This window comes from Etheostoma cragini, chromosome 6 (assembly GCF_013103735.1).
Source record: "Etheostoma cragini isolate CJK2018 chromosome 6, CSU_Ecrag_1.0, whole genome shotgun sequence".
NCBI classification, from domain to species: domain Eukaryota; kingdom Metazoa; phylum Chordata; class Actinopteri; order Perciformes; family Percidae; genus Etheostoma; species Etheostoma cragini.
Window position 1 is genome coordinate 4,303,605 of NC_048412.1, and position 24,844 is coordinate 4,328,448.

Here is a 24,844-nt window from a genome sequence, read left to right on the forward strand (position 1 = left end):
ATTGGCTGCTTAGAAATTAAGTGTTAACGAGCAGTTGGACAGGTGTACCTAATAAAGTGGCCGGTGAGTGTATATGACATATGTATATGTCTCTCTCTTTCTCTGCGTATTGTAGGTGAAAAAACTCCACAAAATTGACCCCGTCTCGTCCTATTTTTGTCTCCTAGGTCTTTATCTCCGTGAACTGTCTGAGCACAGACTTCTCCTCGCAGAAGGGCGTGAAGGGGATGCCTCTGATAATCCAGATCGACACCTACAGTTACAACAGCTGCAGTAGCCAGCCAATTCACAGGGCCTTCTCTCAGATCAAGGTCTTCTGCGATAAGGTGAGGACGTCCCGCTGGCACAAGTCACTTCCCTCGTCCCGTCAACCGTGAGCAGATTTAACCCTTGTGTTGTCTTCCCGCCAAAATTGAAAATTAACGCTTGTGTTGAAGCTTTTAACTAATGTTTTTTTTAAAACTTTTTCTTATGTTTTTGTCCCTTTTCTCAACACTTTTGGATGATTTTTTTTCAATGTTTGTCAGTTTATTTTTGACGTTTTCAACACCACATAACACTAAGATGTTAACTTTAGTTTTGCTGTTATTTTCGGAATTTATGGTCAATAAACCTCATTTATAGGACTTAATATTTGAGTTAGAAAAGCAGAAATTATGAATTATTTCGACTGAAATTAAAGGAATGGATGTTGATGGATAATCACAGACTGGAATATGTCAACTGTCACTCAATACTGTTTCAAAAACACTTCAATTTGTTTTTCCAATGCTATAAAATTGAATATGAAGTAGAGATTTGTACTTGCCAAAGAGCGTTTGCGTGTGGAATCAATCATGTTATTTTGGGTAGTTTAAAAGAACATAGATATAGGAAAACAAGTCAATTTGACCCAAGGACAACATGAGGGTTAAAAGATGTTTTTTGCTTTGCTTTGCTTTCTCAGACCATAGTCTGTGGTTTCTGACCCCATGTGCAGGGTTTCCGTGGGGTCTTAAAAGGTCTAATGCATACTGAAATGGTTTCTAATTCTGTGATTTCTTACACTGTAATAATTTATTATATATGTACAGACTATTATTACTCTGGGTTGCTTTTATTGAATTTGACTACATTTATTTAGTTTGAAAGTACTTTTGTGACTCTACATTTTGTTGTACTTGTATGTGTGATATTGGTCTTAAGTTTCATTCATAAAGGTCTGTCTTAAATTTGACTTTGTGAAATCTGCAGAAACCCTTGTGTGTGTGTGTGTGTGTGTGTGTGTGTGTGTGTGTGTGTGTGTGTGTGTGTGTGTGTGTGTGTGTGTGTGTGTTGCAGGGCGCTGAGAGGAAGCTTCGTGATGAGGAGAAGAAGCAGCTCAGGAAGAGGACGAAAGGTCAAAACAGTTTTTTTATTCTTTCTTCTTCAGTTTGGCTAAATATAAATTGCTAGGGCTGAGTATCGTTCAAAAATGTCCGATTACCGATACTGTGACTTTGATACCGGTTCCTAAACTATACTGTTTTTTTTCCATTCAAGTTTTTATAAAACAAAGAAATTGCATTACACACCTTAGAGCACACATCCTTTTCTTTATCAGCGTTAACATTATCACAAGCAATATTAGATCTTGGTAGAAGCATGCTGCACTCTTATTGGCTCTCTGACTCTGAGATTCACTCCTTAGGGATTCAACTTGGGTATTGAATGACAAGGCAATTTTTGATATTCAATACTTTAGAGGTAATTAGGGCGGTGCCTAAAAAGATTAGAATTTGGTACCCAGCCCTATGAATTATACATATACGTGACTTTTGTGAACAGAAATAATCCACGGAAAAGGTTACTAAGCACTGTCCAGGAAAATATAAAATTTAATAGAAGAGCTTGGCAGAAGACTGAAAAATCCAGGGAAATGTAATCAACCCGAACGAATCTGCACTTGGAATGGTTGCCTAGCAACAGATGTTGAGTTCACCCTCTCTCTGGATTAGGGAAACATTGCAGTTTGGGGCAGACGCCTCCCATCAAGAGGGCTGATAACACGCTGTTCAAAACAATGATAGACCTGGACGCCCAGCCTGTGCTCTTCATTCCTGACGTCCACTTTGGAAACCTGCAGAGAGCCGGGCAGGTGATAGACACACACACACACACACACACACACACAGGAAATGTGCAGTCTTGCAGTGTACCTTATGTTGCCTTTTTCCTCCACTTGCAGGTGTTTGCTTTCAACACTGAAGAGGTGGACAGAGATGGGTGAGTATCATACGGTTATTAATCATACCTCTAGTTCAGGGGTCTTCAATGGTTTTCAGGCCAAGGACCCCTTAGCTTAGAACAGGTACCCTTTACTGTAAATTTTGTATAAAAATGAGTTTCATATTAAACTGGGCCTACAATGACGTTAAGGCGGCCTAAAGCTTATACACATACAGTACCTTTTGTATGGTGCATACAATACTAAGATATTAAAATAAAAATTGCTGGTATATTCATATAATTATACATGGTTTAATGGTAAAATGTAACAAAGCGAATCCTTGAGCTTAACTCTGTCTGTACCTATAGGCCAGGAAGCCTATCATCAGTGTTATGTACAGTATTTACCATTACTAATAATATGTTGGATTTATGATATTGTATATTTTCAGACATCTCTGGGGACCCCCTAGGGGTCCCGGACCCCCTGTTAAAGATCTCTGCAGTGTGCATCAGTAGTGATCGCTCAATGTTGAAAATACCACGGGCCGATGGTTTTGGAAGGACTGCTAAATGCATTTTGGATTATTTAGCTCTTTTGAACTCCCAGATGAGACCTTAAAGAACATAAAAAAGAAACAAGTTTGCTCTTTGATGTTTGCGGTTAAATGAAACCTTTAAAATGATGATGATCATTATATATGTGTGTGTGTGTGTGTGTGTGTGTCAGAAGTGTTCTGGTGAAAAGGATGTCACATGTTGCTGAGGAAGATGTCTATCCACCTCAGTCCAAAAAGTCCAAAGTGGAACTGGAAAGGAAAGGTTAGTAAATGTAGCTTTTTCCTCATTACCCATTTGGTTCTTATACCTTATTATTTAACTGAATGAATGCCCTCTCTTTTCCACGCCATCAGTCCTGCTGTATGTGAGGAAGGAGTGTGATGAAGTGTTTGACGCCTTAATGCTGTACACCCCAACCCTAAAAGCATTGATGGAGGCAGTGAGTATTAATGAAGTATTAATAATATTGTTTGAGCTTCTTTAGGCAAAACAGTAAGACAAACACATAGCATCCAATCCACTAGACAGGATTAGTCAACACCAGATCATTTATACAATTCTTTTGAAAGAGTGATGATACAGTTAGGGCCTCATGCTGCTTCAATATGTTGAAAATGCACTGTTTCGTCACAGATCTCAGAGAAATATGCAGTGCCTGTTGACAAGATGGCCAAAGTTTACCAAAAAAGCAAGAAAGGGTGAGTGAGTCAAACTATTGAGTGGGAAGCGTATTCAGCCTCTGTGAAGCTGCACAGTGGTGCTATGAGCTAATCTACGTTTAGAAAGTGTAATGTTTACCACGGTCACCATCTTACTTTTGTAACATTTGCTAATTAGCAAGGAACACAAAGGAGGGTGTATGATACAGTTAGGGCCTGTATATGCTCCCAGTTTCCTTATTATCCCCGGCTTAATATCCCCTAATGTGACCCATTAGGAGACCTTTTTCAAGGGTTTTATTTTCATAGCAATGTGTTTTCCCTTTGTTAAATGTAAGTTTTCCTGTGTCAATGTGTTGAAATCACCCACCTACAGCTTAAAGCCTACTGATACATTATACTAAACCTATGTCCTCAAATTTGCATTCTTGACTTTAGACAATATTTCCACTGAGCAGATTTTTTGTTTCCATGTCCTTTCATTCTTTTACAAGTTGAAATTAACAATCTCTTACAATGTTGGTTTATATCAAGAACGTAGAACCCTAGCAACATAGGGATGACCCTAACAAAAAGTACAGCTGAGGCTGATGGGAATTACTTTTGCAGGTATTTGGTTTTCTCTAACTCTGTCTGAAGCTAATTTCAAAGCAATCCATCAAACAGGTGCTGAGACAATTTACCCCAAACCATGCTTCAGGCAGGGAGGGGCTATGTAGTTCATGTTGTAAAGTGTATGTTATTTTAAAAAAAAAAAAAGTGTTAATCATCAAAAAGTAACCAGGGCACTCTGGTGTGTTCATGTGTTCGTTCGTCCTCAGGGTCCTGGTGAACATGGACGACAACATCATCCAGCACTACTCCAACGAGGACACCTTCATCCTGACTATCGAGAGCTGTGCACAATCCTTACGTGTCACTCTGTCAGAAATCTGACGGTTGCTAGCCACAGCACTTTGTCAACCACAGTCACCATATTGACGCTTTTGCCATGCCATGGGTAGCAATTATGAACATTTACTGGCAGTATTAGATGGTGGCGGCACCAAAATGGGTTCCTTGAGGCCTACGTGTGGCCTAAATACAGTAGGCGTCTCAGTTCGTTGTCCTACATGGATCATTGGCTAAACTCCATCCCCCAGGCAACGTATATATCCACCTCACCTGCTGCAGAACCTGTTTACTACACATCCTGCTGTGGGAGGATTTCTTGCTTTAGGAACACAGGCTTCAAATTGAAAATGTATGAAAGGGTCCAGATTAAGAAATTCAATAATAATGAACTTCTTAATACTTGGTGTGCCAGAAAAGAGGTCTTTATCCAAGTTACCACAAAGCATCAAGCCAGCTTGCTGTGCCTTCACAGGAAGAACACAGCAGTAGTAATTGTATGGGATTGACAGCAGGGACTGCTGTTAGATTCTTCCTGGTCACCTAACACTTTAAGATTACTTGATCAGATGTGTGGATGGCTCTCACTTCCAATTAAGTCATGCAACATCTTTTGCTGGCACTCATTGGCCTATTGTTTTGTATATACTTATTTTTGGATGCATCTCAAAATAGTTCATATGTCACGAATTCTCTAATCTTTCTTAGTTGTCCTTCTTTTTTTGATTTGTCGTATTTGTTTTCTTTTTTACTGCATACTAAATGTTTCCAATCGGTACCAGTGGAATCAGTTATCACAGCTTTTGATTACACGCTGGTGTCTCACAGGCTATAATTGCATGTTCCATTATGGAACAAGAAAGTAAGTCTCCAGGATGCTGTTAAACTGTTTTACTTCCTCTGTGCATGTGTTTATTGCTTTCCCTCTCGCTGCAGAGACTGGAGTCATTAGTATTTAGGGCATTAGTCTGAGGCTACTGCAAACCATCGGAGCTTAACAGTCTAATCGCTCATTGCCTGTGTTTACGCCCGATTCCCTAAGAGCTACAGGAGCCTTCATTCGCCTCATGCTTTATAATGTACAGTCTTTTTTTAAATGAGTCAATAAATATAGTTTTATATGCAGTCACGTGTGCCACATTTTATTTTACCACATTCTATTGAGGCACCCTTTATCCAGATCATTCAAATTAACTGTTTTAAATATCAACATGACAAATGAAAATAATTCTAAATCTCAGTAAGCTTTATATGTAAATGCTTTATTTGTAGGTTACGCTTGTTGCATTTTGGAAACAGTATCAGTAACATGTACTTTTTGCACATAATGGTACAAACATTTTATACATGTGTACTTGAACTAGTTACTATAGCCTATATACTTGAACCCGTTTAAGATTGTTTTAGGAATACTAGCATAATATTGGTAACACAGCTGTAGGGGGAATATATTAAGTTTGTTCAATATATTGTCAAAAAGCCCTGCTGACCAATGTGATGCAGCTCTTACGTGTCACTTCTGGAGGCCCGCTATTGGCCGATTCAGTGCTTTTTGGAGGCCAATCAGGACAGAAACAATGGGGATCACTTTGGAATTCTATTAAAACTTTACCACTTATGTTACCCTTCTAATCACTTTATACACGCTAAAAGTATTGTCTTTTTTTAAATTGAGTCTAGTGCTTTAGCACTCACAGCTGTTTCTGGTTAAACAGAAAGGTTTAAAACGGCCTATCTCTGTCTGGATCCTTTCCATAATGTTGTCTGACAGTGCGTTTCATTTGCCTTGTATTCGATAAAGTAAATTATTTAAAAAGAATGCTACTTTGGCACCCGCAACAGCTCTGTCAGTGTCTTTGCTTCGGTTTCACTCACCACTGTGTCTATCTTTTACTGTGTTGAAAGTTTCTAATTTATGAAATGTGTGTTAAAGCATGAAAATCCTTTGCGTTGGAGTTTGAACACTTGAACAGTTAGAACATTCCAAAATCATAATTTTGACTTGCACATTGGGTCCAAATATTGGTTATCGGTTTCATTAACTACTAATAATCGGTATATGCCTTGAAAAAACAATATCTGTCAATCCCAACTCTGTAGTATAAAGTAGAGAACAGCCCTCCTGTTTATGATTTATATTAGCTGTATGCTTTTCCTAGTCATGGTCTTAATGAACAGTTCAACTGGATGAACTTTATCTTTACGCTGTCACTGAAACCACATTACAATTAACCACACACCACATTAATGTTTGCACACAATACATTGTAAATTTAATTTTTGCATTTTAAAGTTGACCAAAAAACAGAATCCTGTGTTCCAAAACTGCAGTCACTAAATACAGGATACCATACAAAACCTACAAAATGCAACAATTACAAACATTTTGTTCAACAGATAACAATTGTACAGTATAAATTTATACAATACTGCTTTGTTTTTATTTGGCACTTGACCGCAAGTTTCTATTTTGTGTTTTGACAGAAATGTCACACCTGACGTAGCTTTAAAAATAAATCATAAAAAAGACAATTTAAGCAACAGATGGTGACTATCATTGCAGTAGTAGTTGTGATTCTCGGTTTTGTTTGTCTGCATCTTTTTTCTTTTTCACAAAAAAAAACAGCAGTTATTGAGTAAAACATTCAAAGTTTTTCTAATTGGAAAATAATGCAATAACTGAAATGTCTTTGCTCTGGCCTGGTGAGGGCTCAGGTACATTCGGGTGAGGGTCACACTGGTCCTGAACTTGTTAAACTTTCTTAAAAAAAACCTCAGTGAGAGCTTTTTTTCCCCTTCCGTTTTCTTTGACAGCGGGAAATATGGGGAGACGTATTTTAATGTTAATCAAATCCTTCTGTTTGAATCTAATGCTAGTGTTCTTATGAGTGGGACGCCAGCACTCATACTGATGTGACTAATAGCATGTCATTCATTTTATGGAATACTGTACACTGTGTATATACACAGTGTACAGTAATTCTACAAAGTGTAGAATTGGTACTGTTGCTAAAGAATTCAGTCCTCTGTTACAGATACAATTGGATGACAATTTAATCATTGAACTCAACTGAAACAGAAAAAAGGCTCTCAGCTCTGAGTACCCAGCATTCACATTAAACAGTGTGGGTTTATATCTATAGATTGTGTGTGTGTGTGTGTGTGGTGGTGTTTTCATGGGGTCAGCTTTGGCAGTCCATACTCTGTCAATAACACTGACTACTGGGAGCACTAACCATGACAACACTTACATACAGAAGCAAGCTCAGAGCTGGATGGGCAAACGGCTGTTGGGCCATTGATATCCATAAACGTAACATAACATGCACATGCATACGTGTTATTTAGTCTATGCACCCCTGAACCCAACTGTTCAACATGCAGCATTTAAAAACATCTAAAAGTCTATGTGAAGTGTGTCTCTCTTCTTCACATTGTAAAATGTTTAAGAAAGAAACTGGTTTGCATGCTCGACATCCCCCAATAGCTTCAATAAACATTTATTATTATTTCACATTGGTTATGAACTGAGCAATCTGAACTACGGGAATTTGTTATACAAATTTAGGTTCACTTTTATATATCTACACTGTACTCAAATACTTTAAAAGACTAGTTTTCTATTTTTCCTGAAGCTAGAGCGCAGTAATACTCAGCCACTCCAAAATGTCTAATGTCAAATTCTTGCCATTTTGAAAAACCACTGAAACAGGTGGTGGATAAAGGGATCCAAAGGGATAAAGGGGTTTCCTTCTTCGTTACATCAATGAGACTTCCAACTAGTAATCAGGGCACATATGCATAGTTGCATACAATGACATGTTATTTTGTCCCAGCACAAAATATGAAACATGGTCTATCAAGTTTTTTTTGCAAAACACACAAACCCACGTACACATTCTCACAGTAAAAAAGAAAAAAACTAAAAGCAGTACTCGCTCTGAGTGAAGGACAAACTTCACAAGTCCTCTCTGTAGATTAAATAGTCTCACCTACAGTATGTCCTGTTAATCAACACCATCATGTCTCTCTCCCCTGTTGTCTCATGCACACACTCTGTCCACAGTATGATACACATTAGAGTGACGGAGGGTCTGTGTCTCAGAGCCGGGCTGGAGCCTCAACAGGCACAGAGAGCCAAGAAAAGACACTGATACAGAGACTCCAGTTTATACTGTATATATACAACCTACTCTAGACCTTCCTTACACGCTGACGTGCCTATAGGAGAACTGAGGGATCCTGGGTCAACTACAATCAGTGGGTGGGGAAACCGGATAAGGGTTCGGATTTGAGTCTTTGTTTGGAGGGTATTTAGAGAAACAGCTCGGGGGAGGGGGGTAATTTGGCTCCTGTGCTCATCTTTGATGTCCTCAGTGCATGTTGAAGGCCTGTCTTCTTCATCATCATCATCAGCTTGTCATTCTTCATCGTCAGTCCGCTCCATAGTGGAGAGTTAAGGGCATTTGGAGTCACCCGAAGAAGCACTGCGAGGAGATGGATGAGGGCAAACAGTCAGATTAAGACGATACATGCTAATGTGTTGGTCTTTATTATCAACCTGTTGCATTTCACGCTTTGCAATTATGACAGAATATAAAAGAGAACGGGTCAAGAACTACAACATCATGTGATGTATTTGTAAAATTCAAAGTCCGCTTTTTCACTTTGACAATACTAAATTCAGCACATTCGATGTTGTATTCATCTATGAAATACGTAACAATTTTCAGTCGAAATTTTTAAAATATCAACATGTTAAAAATAACTGTGTTCTAATTTTCTGATTTCTTATAGTCCCTGTCAGGGGTGAACATAGGGCTGGGTGATATGGAGAAAATTAAATATCATGATATTATTGACCAAATACGTTGATATTGTGACAATATTGTAGGGTTGAGAATTTATGCTTTCACAAAATATTTTCACAATGATTTTACATAAAAGATAATCAGTAATGTGGATATAACGACTTAGTGGGGACAGGCAAATAATAGAAAAGCTAGAACAGTCTGGTAAGTTCAAAAATCCCTTAATTGTTATCAATGCAGCCTTAAAAACAGGAAAAGACAACAGTTATGGGATATTACAATATTCTCACATACAAAATCTAGCTTTGTATGTAATATTGATGTATTATACACTAAATGCCATATACACATAGTAATAGGTTACATTTTCTGGTAAATCTACTGAGACAGGTCATGCATAAACATAACAAAATAGAAATGTGTGTTTTTGGCATATTTATTTAAATAAATCCCTGACAAATTAAGGTACATCACAACATTGATTCATATGAAAATCCAATATTACCATAACACAATCTTTTTCATGTATCCACAACATTGGCCATAGTGGACAACCAGAGGGACTTATACAGGCAGAGATACCATGGGACAATGTGTTTAAAGGAATCAAGGTGATACTGACGCAATGGTTCCTAGATAGTTTTTTTTTTTAAGATTATTTTTTGGGGGGAATGACATGCAGCAAAGAGCCAAAGGTCGGATACAAAGTCTCTATAGGGGTGCCGGCTCTACCAACTGAGCTATCTGGACGCCCTCTCCACAATATCTTTAAGAATCACCAAACAGATCACATGTCAAAAGTCACAAGGTAAAGCTGTAATGCTTCTTTATAAAAAGGACACACATTACACTTTATCAGGGAAAGAAAATAATTCCTCTAAAAACTTGAAAAAATGGAACCCTCTCTCCTTTTCCTAATGATGCTACATTTACAAAGAAGAAAAACAAAACAACCATGTAACTACTTGTAACGTGGTTTTCTTATCGTCCCTCTTAAGATCAGTCACTGTCTCGGATCTTCCCAGATAAGCCTACAGTTCAGGAAGAGGCAATGCTCCTTCTGGATGCCATACACAAAGATTCAGAGAGACCATATATATCTGCCAGGCGCCTGTTTGTTCTGTTTTTCTGCATATTCCCCAATTGATTTTCTGAATCAATTACTGCTTACGACACACAGCAGACGACACAATCCACCTTTTCTGCCTGTCAGTTTAGACAGTACAGCCCAGTGCTTACCAAGTTCATCAACTGCCGCTACAACCGAGAGTTTACAGTCACGAAACTAAAGAAATGCTTGTTGAATTCACTTGGCAGTAAACCTCTAAAAGTGTCAACCACCCATGGAGCGGCAACACAAATCCCTGGGTTTAATCTGTAGCAAAGCCTTTGCATTTTAGGAGAATACTGAGTTTCTTTACAAGAGTGCCAACAAAGCCAGTGCTTCAAAAATTGACAAATCCTCCATGGGGGGTGTAAAGCAATAGTGCGTAGTTTCTGCCTCCCCTATTAGGAATTCTAAGAACTCCTGCACACTGCCTGTGTGGCTCCAGAAACGTGTCTGGTGCTGTTAGCCTTGTCTGTACACATGTATGTTTCCCATTGATAAAATGAAACAATAGCGTGTTCTTCAACTTTATTTTGTCAATATTTACGGGCAGTATTAACGACAAAATAAGCTACAGAAGATTTCGTTCTGTATTGAAAGGTGCAATATTTGAAAATCGCTAATTATTTATTATATATTATTTTAAATAACATTTATATCTGCTTCTATGTCAAAACCTTGAGACTTTCACACATCAAAATGTCATTTATTAAATGTATTTATGTCAAAATGACATATAAACAACCTTTTTGTATTCTATTTTGCCTGGAAATGCTTCCAAAATGTTTGCGTATTGCGTGAAAAATAGGCATTGGTCCGATTTCTAGCATGCACGCGTTTTCTGAGATGTGCAGTGTGCAAGCTCTGACCTGTAACATAGGAGCCCAAATAAAAACAGATATGGCAAGGAGCTGACATGCGTACGCAGCGCAGGCACTGTGCAGGAGCCCTCAGCTATGACAACAAAATGGAATGTAACGGTTCATTAATGTCAAAAAGAAACGCACTAAAGCTTAAAAACAACTTCTCCAAAATAACATGCCATTTCCTACAAAGACTCCAATATCTGTCCATGAACAAAGTCACACAGCCAGTGATATTGTGGACAAGCCATCCCACATCCTGTACAGTGCACACAGCCTCAGATGATCTTCCCTTCAGCAGCCATGTTCAGTGTTTGTAGGAGAAACGCCTCTTCCTGGAACTCTAGCGCACTTACATTAACTTTCACCTCATCAAACTTGCTCCACATTGCCATTTTCAAAAAGGTTTAGTTAACCCTCAATTCGTCCTCGGGTCAAATTTACCCGTTTTCCTATATCAATGTTCTTTTTAATTACCCCAAATAACATGATTGATTCTACACAACGCTCTTGGGCAAGTCTCTACTTTCATTAATTTTGGGGCGTCTTATTCAATTGTATATAAAATTTGAAAAACAAATGGAAATGGTTTCCTAATAGTATTGAGTAAAAGTTGAAATATTCCAGTCTGTGATTATCCATCAACTTACATCCCTTTTAATTTTAGTCTGAATAATTCCTAATTTTTGCTTTTCTAAATTAAAACATTAGATATAATTTCCTATAGGTTAATTGACTGTAAATTCCAAAATAACTGTAAAACTAAAGTTAATAAGTTAATGTTACATATTGTAAACAAGTGACAAACATTGAAAAAAGCGCCAAAAGTGATTGAAAAAAGGGACAAAAACGTAAGAAAAAGCTAAAAACATCAATAACAGCGTTAACAAAAGTGTTAATTTTCAATTTTGACAGGAAGACAACACAAGGTTAACCGAAGCTTTTACTACGAGTTGCGTTATAGTGAAGATGATGAATGTGAGCCTTACAGGTTGTGTTGATGCCTCGGGTTTAGAACTGTCCGGCGCTATTGGGGTCACACTGCAACAGGCGGACGATGGAGGGGTCGCTCTTCGCTCCTTTGATGAACTCCTCCAGAGACAGCTTACCTAAAACATATACAGCATCGGCACAACATGAATGACCTCCTATTTTTAACAACATGCAGACTGGGAGACAGTGTTTCCATCTAATTGTCAAGCACATCTTTTTGTGTATTTTTAAAATGTTGCAAAAAAGAAAGAAAAAGAAAATGCTTAGTTTAGAGTGAATAAACTAGACAACGCAAAGGGTAGTTTTGTCATGATTTGATGTTATGCAGGGTTGTACATTGCAAACTGTCTTGCTCAAAGAGCAAGTCAAAGAGTTTAGAAGGCAAGTTCTTTGACTAAATGGAGAGAGGAGGCATTGTACAAGTTGGCCACCTGTGCAGAATACAGAGTTGGTGTCAGCATGACAACCGTTCGGGGCTGTTTATAGACGGTCTGCAGGTCCATACCATTCAAGCTGTTGAACCAATTTGTCAATTTACCTGACGTGGTTGAGGCACAGTCTATAGCGCACCGCAACTCCACTATGCACCTTGTGCCACCAGTGTACGGAGCACTGGATGGGACCCATTTCCCAATCCTTCCTCCATCCGATGGAGGCCGGGACTATAGTCGTGTGAGTTGAATGTTCGCTAGTCAAATAAGTCAAAACTTATTCGGCAAAATTGTTTCCATCTCCCAATTTGAGCATTGACTCTTTTTCGAAAAAAAGGCAAAAACCTCCTCAAGCAAGTTAAAAAAAAAAAAAAAACATTTTTTAATGTGATACTTTAAAATGCTCATAAAAATACGTTGATGAAACATGACTTTATTAGCTGGTTTGCTCATTCAGCTGAGAAATGTGACTTCTTTGTTTCATGGGCTACTAGGGTTGGGACGACATGCTTTTGTCACAATTTAATCTTTCATGATGATGCCGATTTGATTGTACTGTGATTTCCATGTATTGCAACTGTAGAAGTACCATATTGTGATTCAATAGTATTGAGTATTGCGATTTTCTTTTCCTTCTTTAACAAAAACAAAAGTTGAAGAATAACACACTTACTAAAGACAATATATCATGAGACATTTCTAAAAACTGACTGTTTTTCCAAAAAAGAATGAAAATCACATGTCAGTAAGTCAGTCTGACATGTATTTCTTTTGTAAAGAAGTACATAACATGGATTGTCTGCATTCTCTGCTTTCGGTCAGTATTGCTGAAAACTGATTTGATATAGTTGCCGTTGGCGGTGCCATTGGTAAAATAATTCTGAAAAAAACATTGATTCTAGGAAAAAATATATTTTAAACATCTTTGCAAAATCATACATACACATACTAGAATTAATTTGTTTTTGTTACATTTGATACATTTCTGATCTTCTACTACACTACGAACCACCCAGACCTGTCAGGTCATCTAGGACCGGTCTGCTTTCTGCCCCCAGAAACTAGAACTAGAACTAAACAGGGGGAAGCAGCGTTTCTAGGCTCCTCATATCTGGAACAAACTACCAGAAACTCTCAGTTCTTTTAAATCATGGCCAAAGAGGGCCTTGTTATACCAGTTAAGGGTTTTGAAACAATTTTAATAAAATGTTAGAAAACTACACATTTTAAAGGGAATCCCTTATGATTTTCTGGGATTCATCTCACAACCTGAATCAATGCACCCTAATTCTAAGGCATGTTCAACTCCGCACAAGGGGGAAGGGAGAAATTGACTTTTCAGCATGAGCCTGTCTCTCTCAGCCCCCCCCATCAAATCACTTGTCTGCTGTACAACTTTCTTATTGGCTGTATTAGCCCTTATACATAACCAGAGTTACGGTCACAATATCTACAGTTTATAGGTTATCATGTTTATTTTTTTATAGTCATAGTCAATATTTTATCATGATCTACTGCACTGTTCAATCCCTGCACTGTTCATTTTTTCACTTGTTCACTTTTGCACTATCATCATTGCACACAGTCTACCAAAGTATCTCACCTTACCGTGGTCACTGCATTTCTATGAGTGATTTTCAATTTTTAATTTAATTCTTAGGTATGTGTGATATTGTATATTTGTTGTGGTATGACTGTCTTGCTACTGAATGCCTAAAATTTCTATCTAAAGTATCTATCTATCTAAAGTATCTATCTAAAGTATCTATCTAATAGCGTTCAGTTTCTGACCAACAGGTGGCGGTGTTGAGACAGCCTCTCCTCTCATCCTCATAACAGACAGAGTCAAGATGCCTCTGAACAACTCGCTCAGCACTCGTGATTCTTGTTAGAAGAAGCAAAAAGAAAGGTGGCACACTTCCATGTCCAGGTCAGCACACTCCTTCTCACTTTCTGTCACTGTTCTCCCGGTTTCTCTTTCCTCCTCCTTTCTTCTCCTTCTCGTACACACACTACTCACTGATTCCTCATTGTCCATCCCTCTGTTCCTCCCATCTTGTTACTCTGTCTTCTGTGGTCAAGATTATCACTGAAGGGTTTGTGCTGTATGAATGCACTCTCTGAGTATCTACAGTACAATTGTGTGTCAGAGCCTGGATCGGTCTGAGGTTTCTGCCTAAAAGGAAGTTTTTCCTTGCCACTGTTGCACCAAATGCTTGCTTGTGGGAACTGCTGCCTCTCTGTGAATTATAGAGTGTTCTAGACCTACTCTATCTGTAAAGTGTCTTGAGATTACTCGTTATGATTTGATACTGTGAATGAAACTGAACAGAATTGAAATTACTGTATGTGACTGAAGTTTGTTGTGTGAAAAATCACAGGTCGGATGTGACGTGTGTTGTCAGTGAAACGCTGCTTTAGGCAGAAGGGCTTTTACGAGTGCCTGGTTTGTACAATGACAACAGCTGGCTAACCAGGTGGCCGGAAAAAGCTGTTCAATACATTTGCAATTTAAATCCCTTTTAATAAATTAAACAGTTAATAAACCAATTTTATCAAAAATATATTTTGGAGTGTTGGTGGAGAAGCAAAAGTTGTAAAGTATATTCAAATACCTGCTGTTTTTTACTCAACTCAGCATAATCATTTTGTTTCATTAGGCACACACACACACACACACACACACACACACACACACACACACACACACACACACACACACACACACACACACACACACACACACACACACACACACACACACACACACACACACACTTTCATACACACAACATCCGTCTACTGTTGAAGTACACCTATGTTACACTAGCACATGTAAAACAGCAGCAGAAGAGGATGGCCTACCGTCTCGGTTGGTGTCCATCTGCCTGAAGATCTTCTCTGTTCTCTTCTCAGGTGTCGACTCGTCCTCAGGCATCTTCATCACAGAGGACACCATCTTATAGATTGCCTATAAAAGGGACACAAGGGAGGTGATATAATTAAGCAATATTACACAAGAGGGTTAGATTTAACGTCTTGTGCTGACGTCTGTAAGCATCACTAATTGCCAATAATATGACTTTAAACCAAACCCTAAGTGTGATATTGCAATTATACAACAACGGTTGCCCACTAAATAGAACTAAATTAAATACCAGACGCATATCAGCTTGTACACATTCTCCAGTTGTTTTTAATAAGACAGGGTAGCTGTCAAAATTATCTACACGCGATCAGTTGTTGATGTTAATAAACAACAGACTGTACATGAGCCGTGATCTGAATGGTTTTAGTTTTCTTAACGTCACTATCAGTCACACATGTGTTCTGTACACAATAAGCCTTTAAATCAGACACATGGCAATTAAATTCCCTCCGATTCAAAAACAAAAAGTTTTTGGAAAAACGTCATCATTTTTGAGTAGATTCTGAACCAATCAGTTGTTAGATCAGTTGAGAGGCCGGCGTTTTCCAGAATGCTCTGGGTCTGCCTGGGTCTTACAGTCCTGCGAGATTATCGTTGCCCACGTGTGCATGACGTCAGAGCAAGTCGGGATCATGTGGGACACAAATGTATCCGGCATGCAACGGGAAGCGATCGCCGGTGATCGATTCTGCGCAGACCTGGCTCTTATTGAACTAGCCTACTTTATGTTGGTCAAGGAACTGTATTTAATATGGACTGGTCATATCACAGCTGATACCCCATCAGCTTAATTAGGTCAGTAGTCTTCCAATGCCAGACCTTCCTCTACAGCGCTGCGGATGAGGGTCTGGCTAGTCCTAACAGCATTTTGGGATGGGAAAAAAACCTTATCTGGTTTATAGGAAATCTTTCAACCAATCACAAATGTCTTGGGCGGTGCTAAGCACCAGAGAGAGCAACGGTGCCTCGTCAAAATTGCCTCGGCAAGGAACATGTTTGGGTGGAACATGTGTACATTCCGTACACAACCAAAAGTTGTTTTCGTTGAGCAACATGAAACTAAGAATGGACAGATAGTCAGTTAACCATAGTCCTCATAAATCCACCAGAGTTTAAAATGCCAACACAAAGAAAGCGGAAGGTGATGGAAATCCGGCCGAAAATGAGAATCATCTGGCGGATCCTCTGCCTGAAAAATCCCGTAAATGAGACGTCATCAATATCAAGAGACAATTAGGTCAGTATCTGTGGAGATTCTGGGAATTCAAATCAGATAGGTGCATCCCCAGTCCAGACTACAAAGACTGCTTTACTGTTGTGTGATTATATTTTCATGTTTTAAGTAGGCAGGGGTTGAGACGAACCCCTGCACATACACAACCCCTTACAGACTATTTATCAGTGTTGTGTTTCCCTGCTCTCTGTTGCATTGCAGACTGTTTGGCAGTAAACAGTGAAATCCCAGCCCACTTTCTCTGTCTCTAATAAGGAGGCAGATTTGAGGGGAATGGGAGCTGACATGTGAACAGAGGAGGGCTGATTGTGATTACAGTGCATTGGGAGCTTTGAATAGGGGCTGGTTAGGCCTCCTTTTAGACAGTAGCAGAGTGGCTCAGCTCCTTGGTCATCGTAAAGCTGAGAAACAAGCAGCAGCCATGGTTAATATTCATTTCATTTCAGTTTGGGAGCTGGGTCTATTATTAATCAAAGTCCTTCAAACGGTTGTGTGTTTAGTACAAATAAGCCAATATTACATAATGCGGATTTAACTGTTGGTCTAATCCAGAGCAATGCAGTTAAAATGCTTAAATTTCCAAATCCTAAAATTACAAGCAACCAATAAAAAGTGAAATGATCTGGAGTTTATATCTCTCTCTATATTCACGGCTACACACAAAGAAGATCAAAGAAAAAAAGAGCCTAAGAGAGACAGAGGAATATACTTATTCCTTTGTGCCATATCAAAAACACATCAATGAGTCACACTGTTGCACTGGGCAACACCTTCCTTCATTACCATGAACACACACACACACACACACACACACACACACCTTAATACAAATTGAAAACACAAAGTAACATCTAAGAAAAAACATTATTCTTTTTCAAACATTACTTTCATGTGTGCTAGAAATTACAAATAATTATGTATCCACTAAATTAGACACAATCCCTGATCAGTTATATTTCAAATATAAATCATGCTATATTACAACGTTAAAAACACTTTCTCTAGTAACTTTCTCTGTAAAACAGCTGGGTTCTGTTACCATATTTTCCGGACTATAAGTCATACTTTTTTCATAGTTTGGCTGGCCCTGGGACTTATAGTCAGGTACGACTTATATATCAAAATATAACATATAATTTAAAAATATTTTTAACTGTAAATTCATATTTAAAACATTACCGACTACAGCCGCGACAAAGTTTGGAGTGAGTCAGAAACTTGTGAAGGACTGGCGACAAAGTTACTGCAATGAATTGCTGTCTCTTGGGGGAATTATTGGAATTGTTGAGGGTTTGTTAATTATAGAGGGTGGTCTATCTATCTGTAGAGAGAATTGGATAGTAAACAAAGAAACCTAATAGCAGGATGAAAGCAAGATGGCCAGAGCTGGAGGAACGAGTCCACAGATGGACGTTTGAATTGTAATTTCCCCATTGGGGATCAATAAACAGATTTAAATTAAATTTAAAATTGAAAAACGTGCTGCTGGTGTTATCCATACTGGTTTTCAAACCAACTGGTTTCCGTATGTTGTGTTTACCTACCCGCTGCATTTGTGGCCTGCCTCTGTCACCAGATTTGTCACACAATCCCAAACTTTTTCCTGGTGAGTTTCAAATTGTTTCCCAGATCTATTGCTGATCAAATACTTGTCTAAGTAAAGCACCGCATCACAGCCACCTACAAAAATTAAAAGATTTAAAAACAATATAACTATAGACTGTAAAAATAATGGACAAAGCTTTGGTGACTGGAAAGTGAATCCAATGGGGAAGTTACTTAAACCTGCATTCTATCTAAATTCTTGCAGGGTGGGACTCCACTGGTTGCCACTGCGACTGCTGCGCAGGCAGAGGGGTTGAGGGGGGTTTGGTGCCTTGCTCAAGAGCACCTTGCCAGTGCCCACAAGGTGAACTGGCATCTCTGGACTGAGCTACTACTGCCATTAAATGCAGATGAATGGCGCCAGTACCCAGAGGTCTGCGTTTACCTGTCGGTAATTCTCCGCTGGATGAGTTAATTCAGAGGGTTTGAAAATCGGAACTTTACCTCTTTAGCGTATAGCTTAGCACCAATGCAAACATAAACACTGGCTTGGCCACGTAATCTTCCCCATCTCCAACCTCTCGTCCAAACATCATCACGTCTGGTTTTAAAAAAGCAAAACAAGATGGCAGTCCATAAACGGCAGTGCATAAACCAATGGTCCATGCTGCTACGTGCATTTTTTGTACAGTCTACGGGATAATGTAAAAAAGTGTGTTTATATATATATATATATATATATATATATATATATATATATATATATATATATATATATATATATATATATATATATATATATATATATATATATATATATATATATATATATATATACATAGTTATTTTTAGACATTTTTTAACTATATATGTGTGCCTCATTTTCTTTTTCTTTTTTTGGGGGGGGACTGAGTGCCACAGACAGGGTTGGGAAGTCAGAAAGTATTGAGAAACAAACTAACACACTTTGGTCATCTCATGGGATTTGTTAATAGTTTGAACAAATAGGCCAATAGAATAACACCAGCCTTATCCTTTACTACAGCCAGTCTTTAGATAGCATATCTGAGGTCGTTAAAATATCAGGCAGAGGATCTCTCTTGCACTAAAAGTAAAGCCAGTGTTATTTAGCTTGGATCCTTTCTTTCCCTGTGTCCACAGACCACAAGCTTTGGGTTAATTGGTTGTGTCTTTCTATTTTTCTTCTTCACACATGTAAGCTGGTGTATCCACTTGTTAAAAGCAGTCAGGTTTACTGCCAAGTAAGTTTTCACATACAAGGAAATAAACAACAAAAACAAAAACAAATATAAAATAGAAAGTTAAGACTTATTTGGACCGACAGAGCCAGTCGAGCACTGTTTGAGTCGCCCTGCAGTAATAAGCACACATACACAACATGCACAGTGTCACACCTTACTCTCACACAAAAGATGAATATGTTTCCCAATGCGACTCTATCCGCCTAAGCAGTAGTATATTCATCTTTGTTCAATCTTGCTGAATTACCAGTATGAATGCTCTCCTTCTTTGTCACTCGAGATGAACTTCCCTCTGTGCCAGTCTGCTCTGTTAATACTACCCAATTTCAGATGAAAGGTTGACAGAGGTTGGGTATCAACTATTGGTGAGTGCATGAGACACTTTCTCCTGGAGTTCAGATTTAGTCATTATCTGAAGAAGATGATCCAGGCTGGTTGTGATCCATCTCGTTCAATTACTCCCACAGCAAAGCTACCAGCATTTACACACTCTCTGCAGGAGAAACCATTAGCTAGCTGGAGTGAGCTGCAGCTCTCACTCACTACAGCAAATGGAGGTTTGTGTATAGAGAACGTGAAGACCACTGTGGGGGGAATGACAGGATCTTGGATGAAGCCTTTAAAGGTGATGGTCACAATAATACTGGTGTGGTATACAATATCCCTTACAGACAGAATGAATTGGATAATATGATGTCAAATCGCGACTAAAAGAGCTATATGACATTTCTAAAGACTTGTTCATTCTTCAACAAGGATGCAGGGGCAAACTTACACGTGTATCTCTATAAAACAATTGGGGTTTGCAGATGCATTCCAAATGTGAACACTAAATCAATATGGCAACCTCACAAAAGCAACAGAAGCATCTCTTTTACTGTATTTTTTATATTTGGTAATATGTAAAAGCCAAACAAAGAAAACGGCTTGTGTGACCACTTGGTGATAATAGCACCAAGGATGCGGAAAACAATACACAGAGCACATGAAACATGCGTATAGTTTGCTTTACCAGCGCATGTGCAGTCGGAGTGCTTACAGTGTCTACAGTTTACTGTTGGCGGGCATCTGGATGGGCAAATGACAAAATAGACATTACGCAGAGATATATATACATATATATATATATACACACACATACACACACACACACACACACACACACGTGCAGTGCCCTTTTGGAACACGTGCCTTTTCAGAAAAGGCAGATTGCTTGGTTCCCAGTTTTATTTCTTTAGGGTTTAAATTTTCACAAACATGTGACCCAAAACGCATTTATTAAACACTTGGTTTTCAGCATTGCTGCTTGAAGCTTTATCAGGTGGCGTGCCCGTTCGAAGCGTTCTCGAGAACCCCTCGGCCAATGGTAAATGCACTCCATTTATATAGCGCCTTTCTTTGTAACCAGACAAAGCGCTTTACAATTTGCCTCTCATTCACCCATTCACTTACACCGATGGTGGCGGAGCTACCATGTAAGGCGCTGGCCCACTAGATGATACTCGCTGCTGCTGCTCATTCAGAAGTGACCAAGAGAGTTGACTGTGGCGGACGGAAGAGTAAAATACCTCTGCGTTCGCCGGACAATACTGGCGTCTTCTACAGAAAGCTAGATTTGTCGCTAAGTTGGCACCACTGCAGATGTGGGAACAAGAAGAGTCAGTCAGCCAAATGCAGAGAGGAAGCAGATAGAAACGAGGACTGATGAATACTCTGTGCTTCTGTATTTGTCTGAGACATAGAGAGAGAAACTGAGATGGACCTGGGATCTTTCTAAAATTGCACTTCAGGAATGAGAAATGGCATCGTCTAATCTAATGAGTAAAACACAGAAGTCCTCCATCTACATTTCAAAAACCACAATCAAACTTAAGTTAGCAGTACAATACTCCTTTTTGCATGCATGTAGCTAATTAACAACTGCGACATACACAGAAAGAAATGTGCTAAATAATGACAAACGCACTTACAGTCATTCCCTCAGTAAGGTAGAACTATCACATTTTCAACACTACTTTTATGACTTAACTAATGAGCCCTGCACACAGCCAAACATCAGCAACTTATTCATAGCTTTCTATTCTTTTGTCCTTGCTAAGTTTTAATGGAAAGTGGTTAGAGGGTTCATGTTGTCTAGTGACCGTTGGCTTGATAAACTAAAGTACAGATACTCTAGTATACAGATAGCCTAGTATACATCTACAACGTTTCACTTCCGGGATTGTTCAGGTATGTCCCTAATTTTCGGCTGAACTGTATTTCCGTCACCTTCCACTTTCTTTGTGTTGGCATACTAAACTCCGGTGGATTTATGAGGAGTATGGCTAGCTCAGATCAGTTCTCTGCAGGGTAAATCCAGACAGCTAGCTAGACTATCTGTCCAGTCTGAGTTTTCTGTTGTAAGACTAAATCAATTTTTTAAACATACACGTTCCACCAAAACAAGTTATTTCCTAAAGGTTTTGTTCCATCCTGGAATGTTGTATAGATTAGCCAGACCCTCCTGCACAGTGCTGTGGAGGAAGGTCTGGCCGAGACTAAAGCTACTTTACAGTTTTATAGGCCTAAGCTCAAGCGAATAAAACATGTTAGTAAAAACGTTTGAAAACAAGTTTGAAGGTTTGTGGACATTTTTATCTCCTGATCGCAGTCCTGCTACTGTCCTGTACCAGAACCAACGTTTCCCACAATATTCTCTAAATCAAATCCGGACCCGACCTGACCCGTGATTTCAGGCTCTGATTGGCTGCTGGGCACTGCAAAAGCTTGGGAAATATAAATAAATGTCAAAACTATACATGATTAAAACACATTCTGATTGTAAATGCAGGAGCACCCTCAATGTTTTAGTGATCACGTTCACTTGCACAGACTAACTGGCATGTGGCTACATTTATTTTCTTCTGATGCTGCACATGGGGCAAGTCGGACAAATCAGACACATTAAATATCAAAATCAAATTTAGTGGCCTGTTTCTTCATCACCTATTTTTTAAGCATAAAATGTAGAAGACAAAAAACAACCTGTTATTAGGTTTTTGTGTTGAATTGATATATTAATAATACCATAAAGAAATCATGTTTAAAATTTCAGATTTTGGATTCCAAATGAATATGAAAACACCAAATGATACACTGATAGAGCTTCCTCCCTGTGTGGAGCACAGCTGTATGTCCTGTTCTTGAAATGACAGCACAGTTTTTCCTGGTCTCATAAAGAGTGTGTTATGTTACAGTGACAAAACTGTTATTACAAATGTTTAACAATCACTGCCCTGGCTTACATTACAGTTATTGTGTGTTTGTGTGTGTGTGTGTATGAATGTGTGTTTGTGTGTGTCCCCTGATGGATAATTCAGAACTGACTGCCATGCTACCATGTGATAGAAACTTTGTCCATGTTAGTAAAAGTTTATGTCCTGTTTTTGCATTTTACTGTGTTTTAGACACTGAGATCTTTTGTTAGACACTTTTCATATGTGGTATTTGTATATGAAGCTGAGCATGGTGTATCCATCAGCCTCCATGCACACTCACCTGAACAATCTCCAGCATCTCAGATTTACTGATGTACCCATTTCCATCCAGGTCGTACATACTGAATGCCCATTTCAACTTCTGCTCCAGCTTGCCACGTGATGTCACACTTAATGCGATGATAAACTCCCGAAAGTCTATTGTCCCGTCGCCGTTAGCATCGAATGTGCGAAAGACATGCTCGGCAAACTTGGAAGCGTCTCCGTAGGGGAAGAAGTTACCGTAGATCTTCTTGAACTCCTCCATGGAGAGGTTGCCGCTGGGGCAGTCCCTCAGGAAGCCCTTGTACCACTCCTGGATCTCGTGCTCGGTGAAGTCAGTGCTCTCCAGGAGGTCCTGCATCACCTCAGGACGGAGCTTGCTGTTCTGCTTCCCCATGTCGGTCGGTCCGCTGAATCACTTGGCTCACAGCTGGGAGAGAGAGGGAGGTAAGAAGGTTTAGTTTTAAGATAGGATAAGCACCAACAGACAATTTAACGTCCAATATAGTACCCAACTCAAAACTTTTTAGGCACCGGCCAAATTGCCAACATATTATCAGCACAAATAAATCAGCCTATTTGTGAAAAACATGGACAGGCTTTTTGGCCTGTAGGTAAGGTAGTCACTAAGATAGCCATCCACAGATACAGTTCATCCTAAAGATTCACTGGGCCACAATAAAACATGATTTGTAAAATCATGCCAACAACTATTATATCAAAAGCTTGGTATTCTATGCACTGAAAAGGTATGTATGCACACATTGTAGCCCCAGTTTAATATGTAACTTCATTTTATAAAATATATGTAGTAGGGGTCCTTGCTCTCTCTCTTTCTCTCTCAATTTATGGGTCCTTTGCTTAAAGCTTTAGTGCGTAACGTTTTGATATTAATGAACGTCCATTACATTCAAGCTATTGCCAAAAAGAGTTGCTATAAAGCTATAACTTTCAGCTCCACACAAATCCCTCTGGGTTTCTCAGTATTGCTATGTTTAGAAAATTGTTTCATCCGCTGGCTCTTAGATGGAAAGTGTATCATTATACTGTTACTCATACAATATTTCAGAGAAAAATCACAAACATGTATGCTGAGCCTCATTTTATGTTTCCTGCAGTAAATGTTTACATTTAATTACATGTTTAAATTATTACCATGGGTTGTACAGTTGGTCCTTTGAAAAACATGTTTTGTGTTACATTACGACTATTGAATTCTATTATGTTTTTAAAGGGGAGATCACTAATTGGTTCCACTATTGGGTGTGGGTCTTTAAATGCCTGAATCCCATGTAGTCATCTACAGAAGAGGATTAGAGCCATGTTTGAACATTTTATTTAAGTTCTGACTTTAATCTCTTTAGAATTCTGACTTTAAACTCATAACTCAAATACACTTTTCCACATGTGGCCCAAATCCTCTTCTGTATGCATCAGTTACTGGAATGAACCAAAAATGTAATCAACCCGTCTTTTCAGACTTTACGTTTATCAGAACTAAACACCCCTCTCTTTTTACAAACTGTCGGAACTTTCCATGGAAACAACACTGTGTACTCTCTCTGCCATATGTTCAACACAGGTTTAATTAGTCTCTCAACAAACATAACCTCTTGAGAAACAATGTCTCGATTCCTTTCCTGGAACTGGCTCATCAGTGTTGTGTGTGTAGTGTAGATCTTTACAAACATTAAAAAGCTTTTTAATACCTGTTTGCAGTCAATTTCAATGTTAATGTAATAAAACACCTTAATGAACAGACGTTACATTTACTATATTTATGTTTGACTAGAAACTATTATTGTTCCATCGATCCATTGTTCTAGTTAGTTTATGACTTAACGGACAGAAA

The 24,844-nt window shown here is 38.8% G+C and overlaps 2 protein-coding genes across 5 annotated transcripts in view; one reads left to right on the top strand and one right to left on the bottom strand.

Moving 5' to 3' along the window:
- The window catches only part of LOC117946107 (grainyhead-like protein 2 homolog), a 16,640-nt gene extending 10,950 nt beyond the window's left edge, over positions 1 to 5,690 (top strand). Inside the window, exons 8-15 of one of the 3 annotated variants that reach the window (XM_034873967.1) lie at positions 168 to 326; positions 1,321 to 1,378; positions 1,977 to 2,116; positions 2,207 to 2,244; positions 2,918 to 3,009; positions 3,102 to 3,187; positions 3,382 to 3,446; positions 4,229 to 5,690. In XM_034873967.1, coding sequence (XP_034729858.1) covers positions 168 to 326; positions 1,321 to 1,378; positions 1,977 to 2,116; positions 2,207 to 2,244; positions 2,918 to 3,009; positions 3,102 to 3,187; positions 3,382 to 3,446; positions 4,229 to 4,343 — 753 coding nt within the window. In that variant the 3' untranslated portion in view covers positions 4,344 to 5,690. The remainder of the gene's footprint in view (positions 1 to 167; positions 327 to 1,320; positions 1,379 to 1,976; positions 2,117 to 2,206; positions 2,245 to 2,917; positions 3,010 to 3,101; positions 3,188 to 3,381; positions 3,447 to 4,228) is intronic. The other 2 variants (XM_034873965.1, XM_034873966.1) reach the window with 2 other exon arrangements.
- An 852-nt stretch (positions 5,691 to 6,542) lies between these two features.
- LOC117946090 (neurocalcin-delta A) overlaps positions 6,543 to 24,844 on the bottom strand; it is a 75,426-nt gene continuing 57,124 nt past the window's right edge. For both annotated transcript variants that reach the window (XM_034873935.1, XM_034873934.1), the window contains 4 exons: positions 23,012 to 23,422; positions 15,370 to 15,475; positions 12,070 to 12,189; positions 6,543 to 8,785 (listed from right to left, as the gene is read on the bottom strand). In XM_034873935.1, coding sequence (XP_034729826.1) covers positions 12,092 to 12,189; positions 15,370 to 15,475; positions 23,012 to 23,389 — 582 coding nt within the window. In that variant the 5' untranslated portion in view covers positions 23,390 to 23,422 and the 3' untranslated portion in view covers positions 6,543 to 8,785; positions 12,070 to 12,091. The remainder of the gene's footprint in view (positions 8,786 to 12,069; positions 12,190 to 15,369; positions 15,476 to 23,011; positions 23,423 to 24,844) is intronic.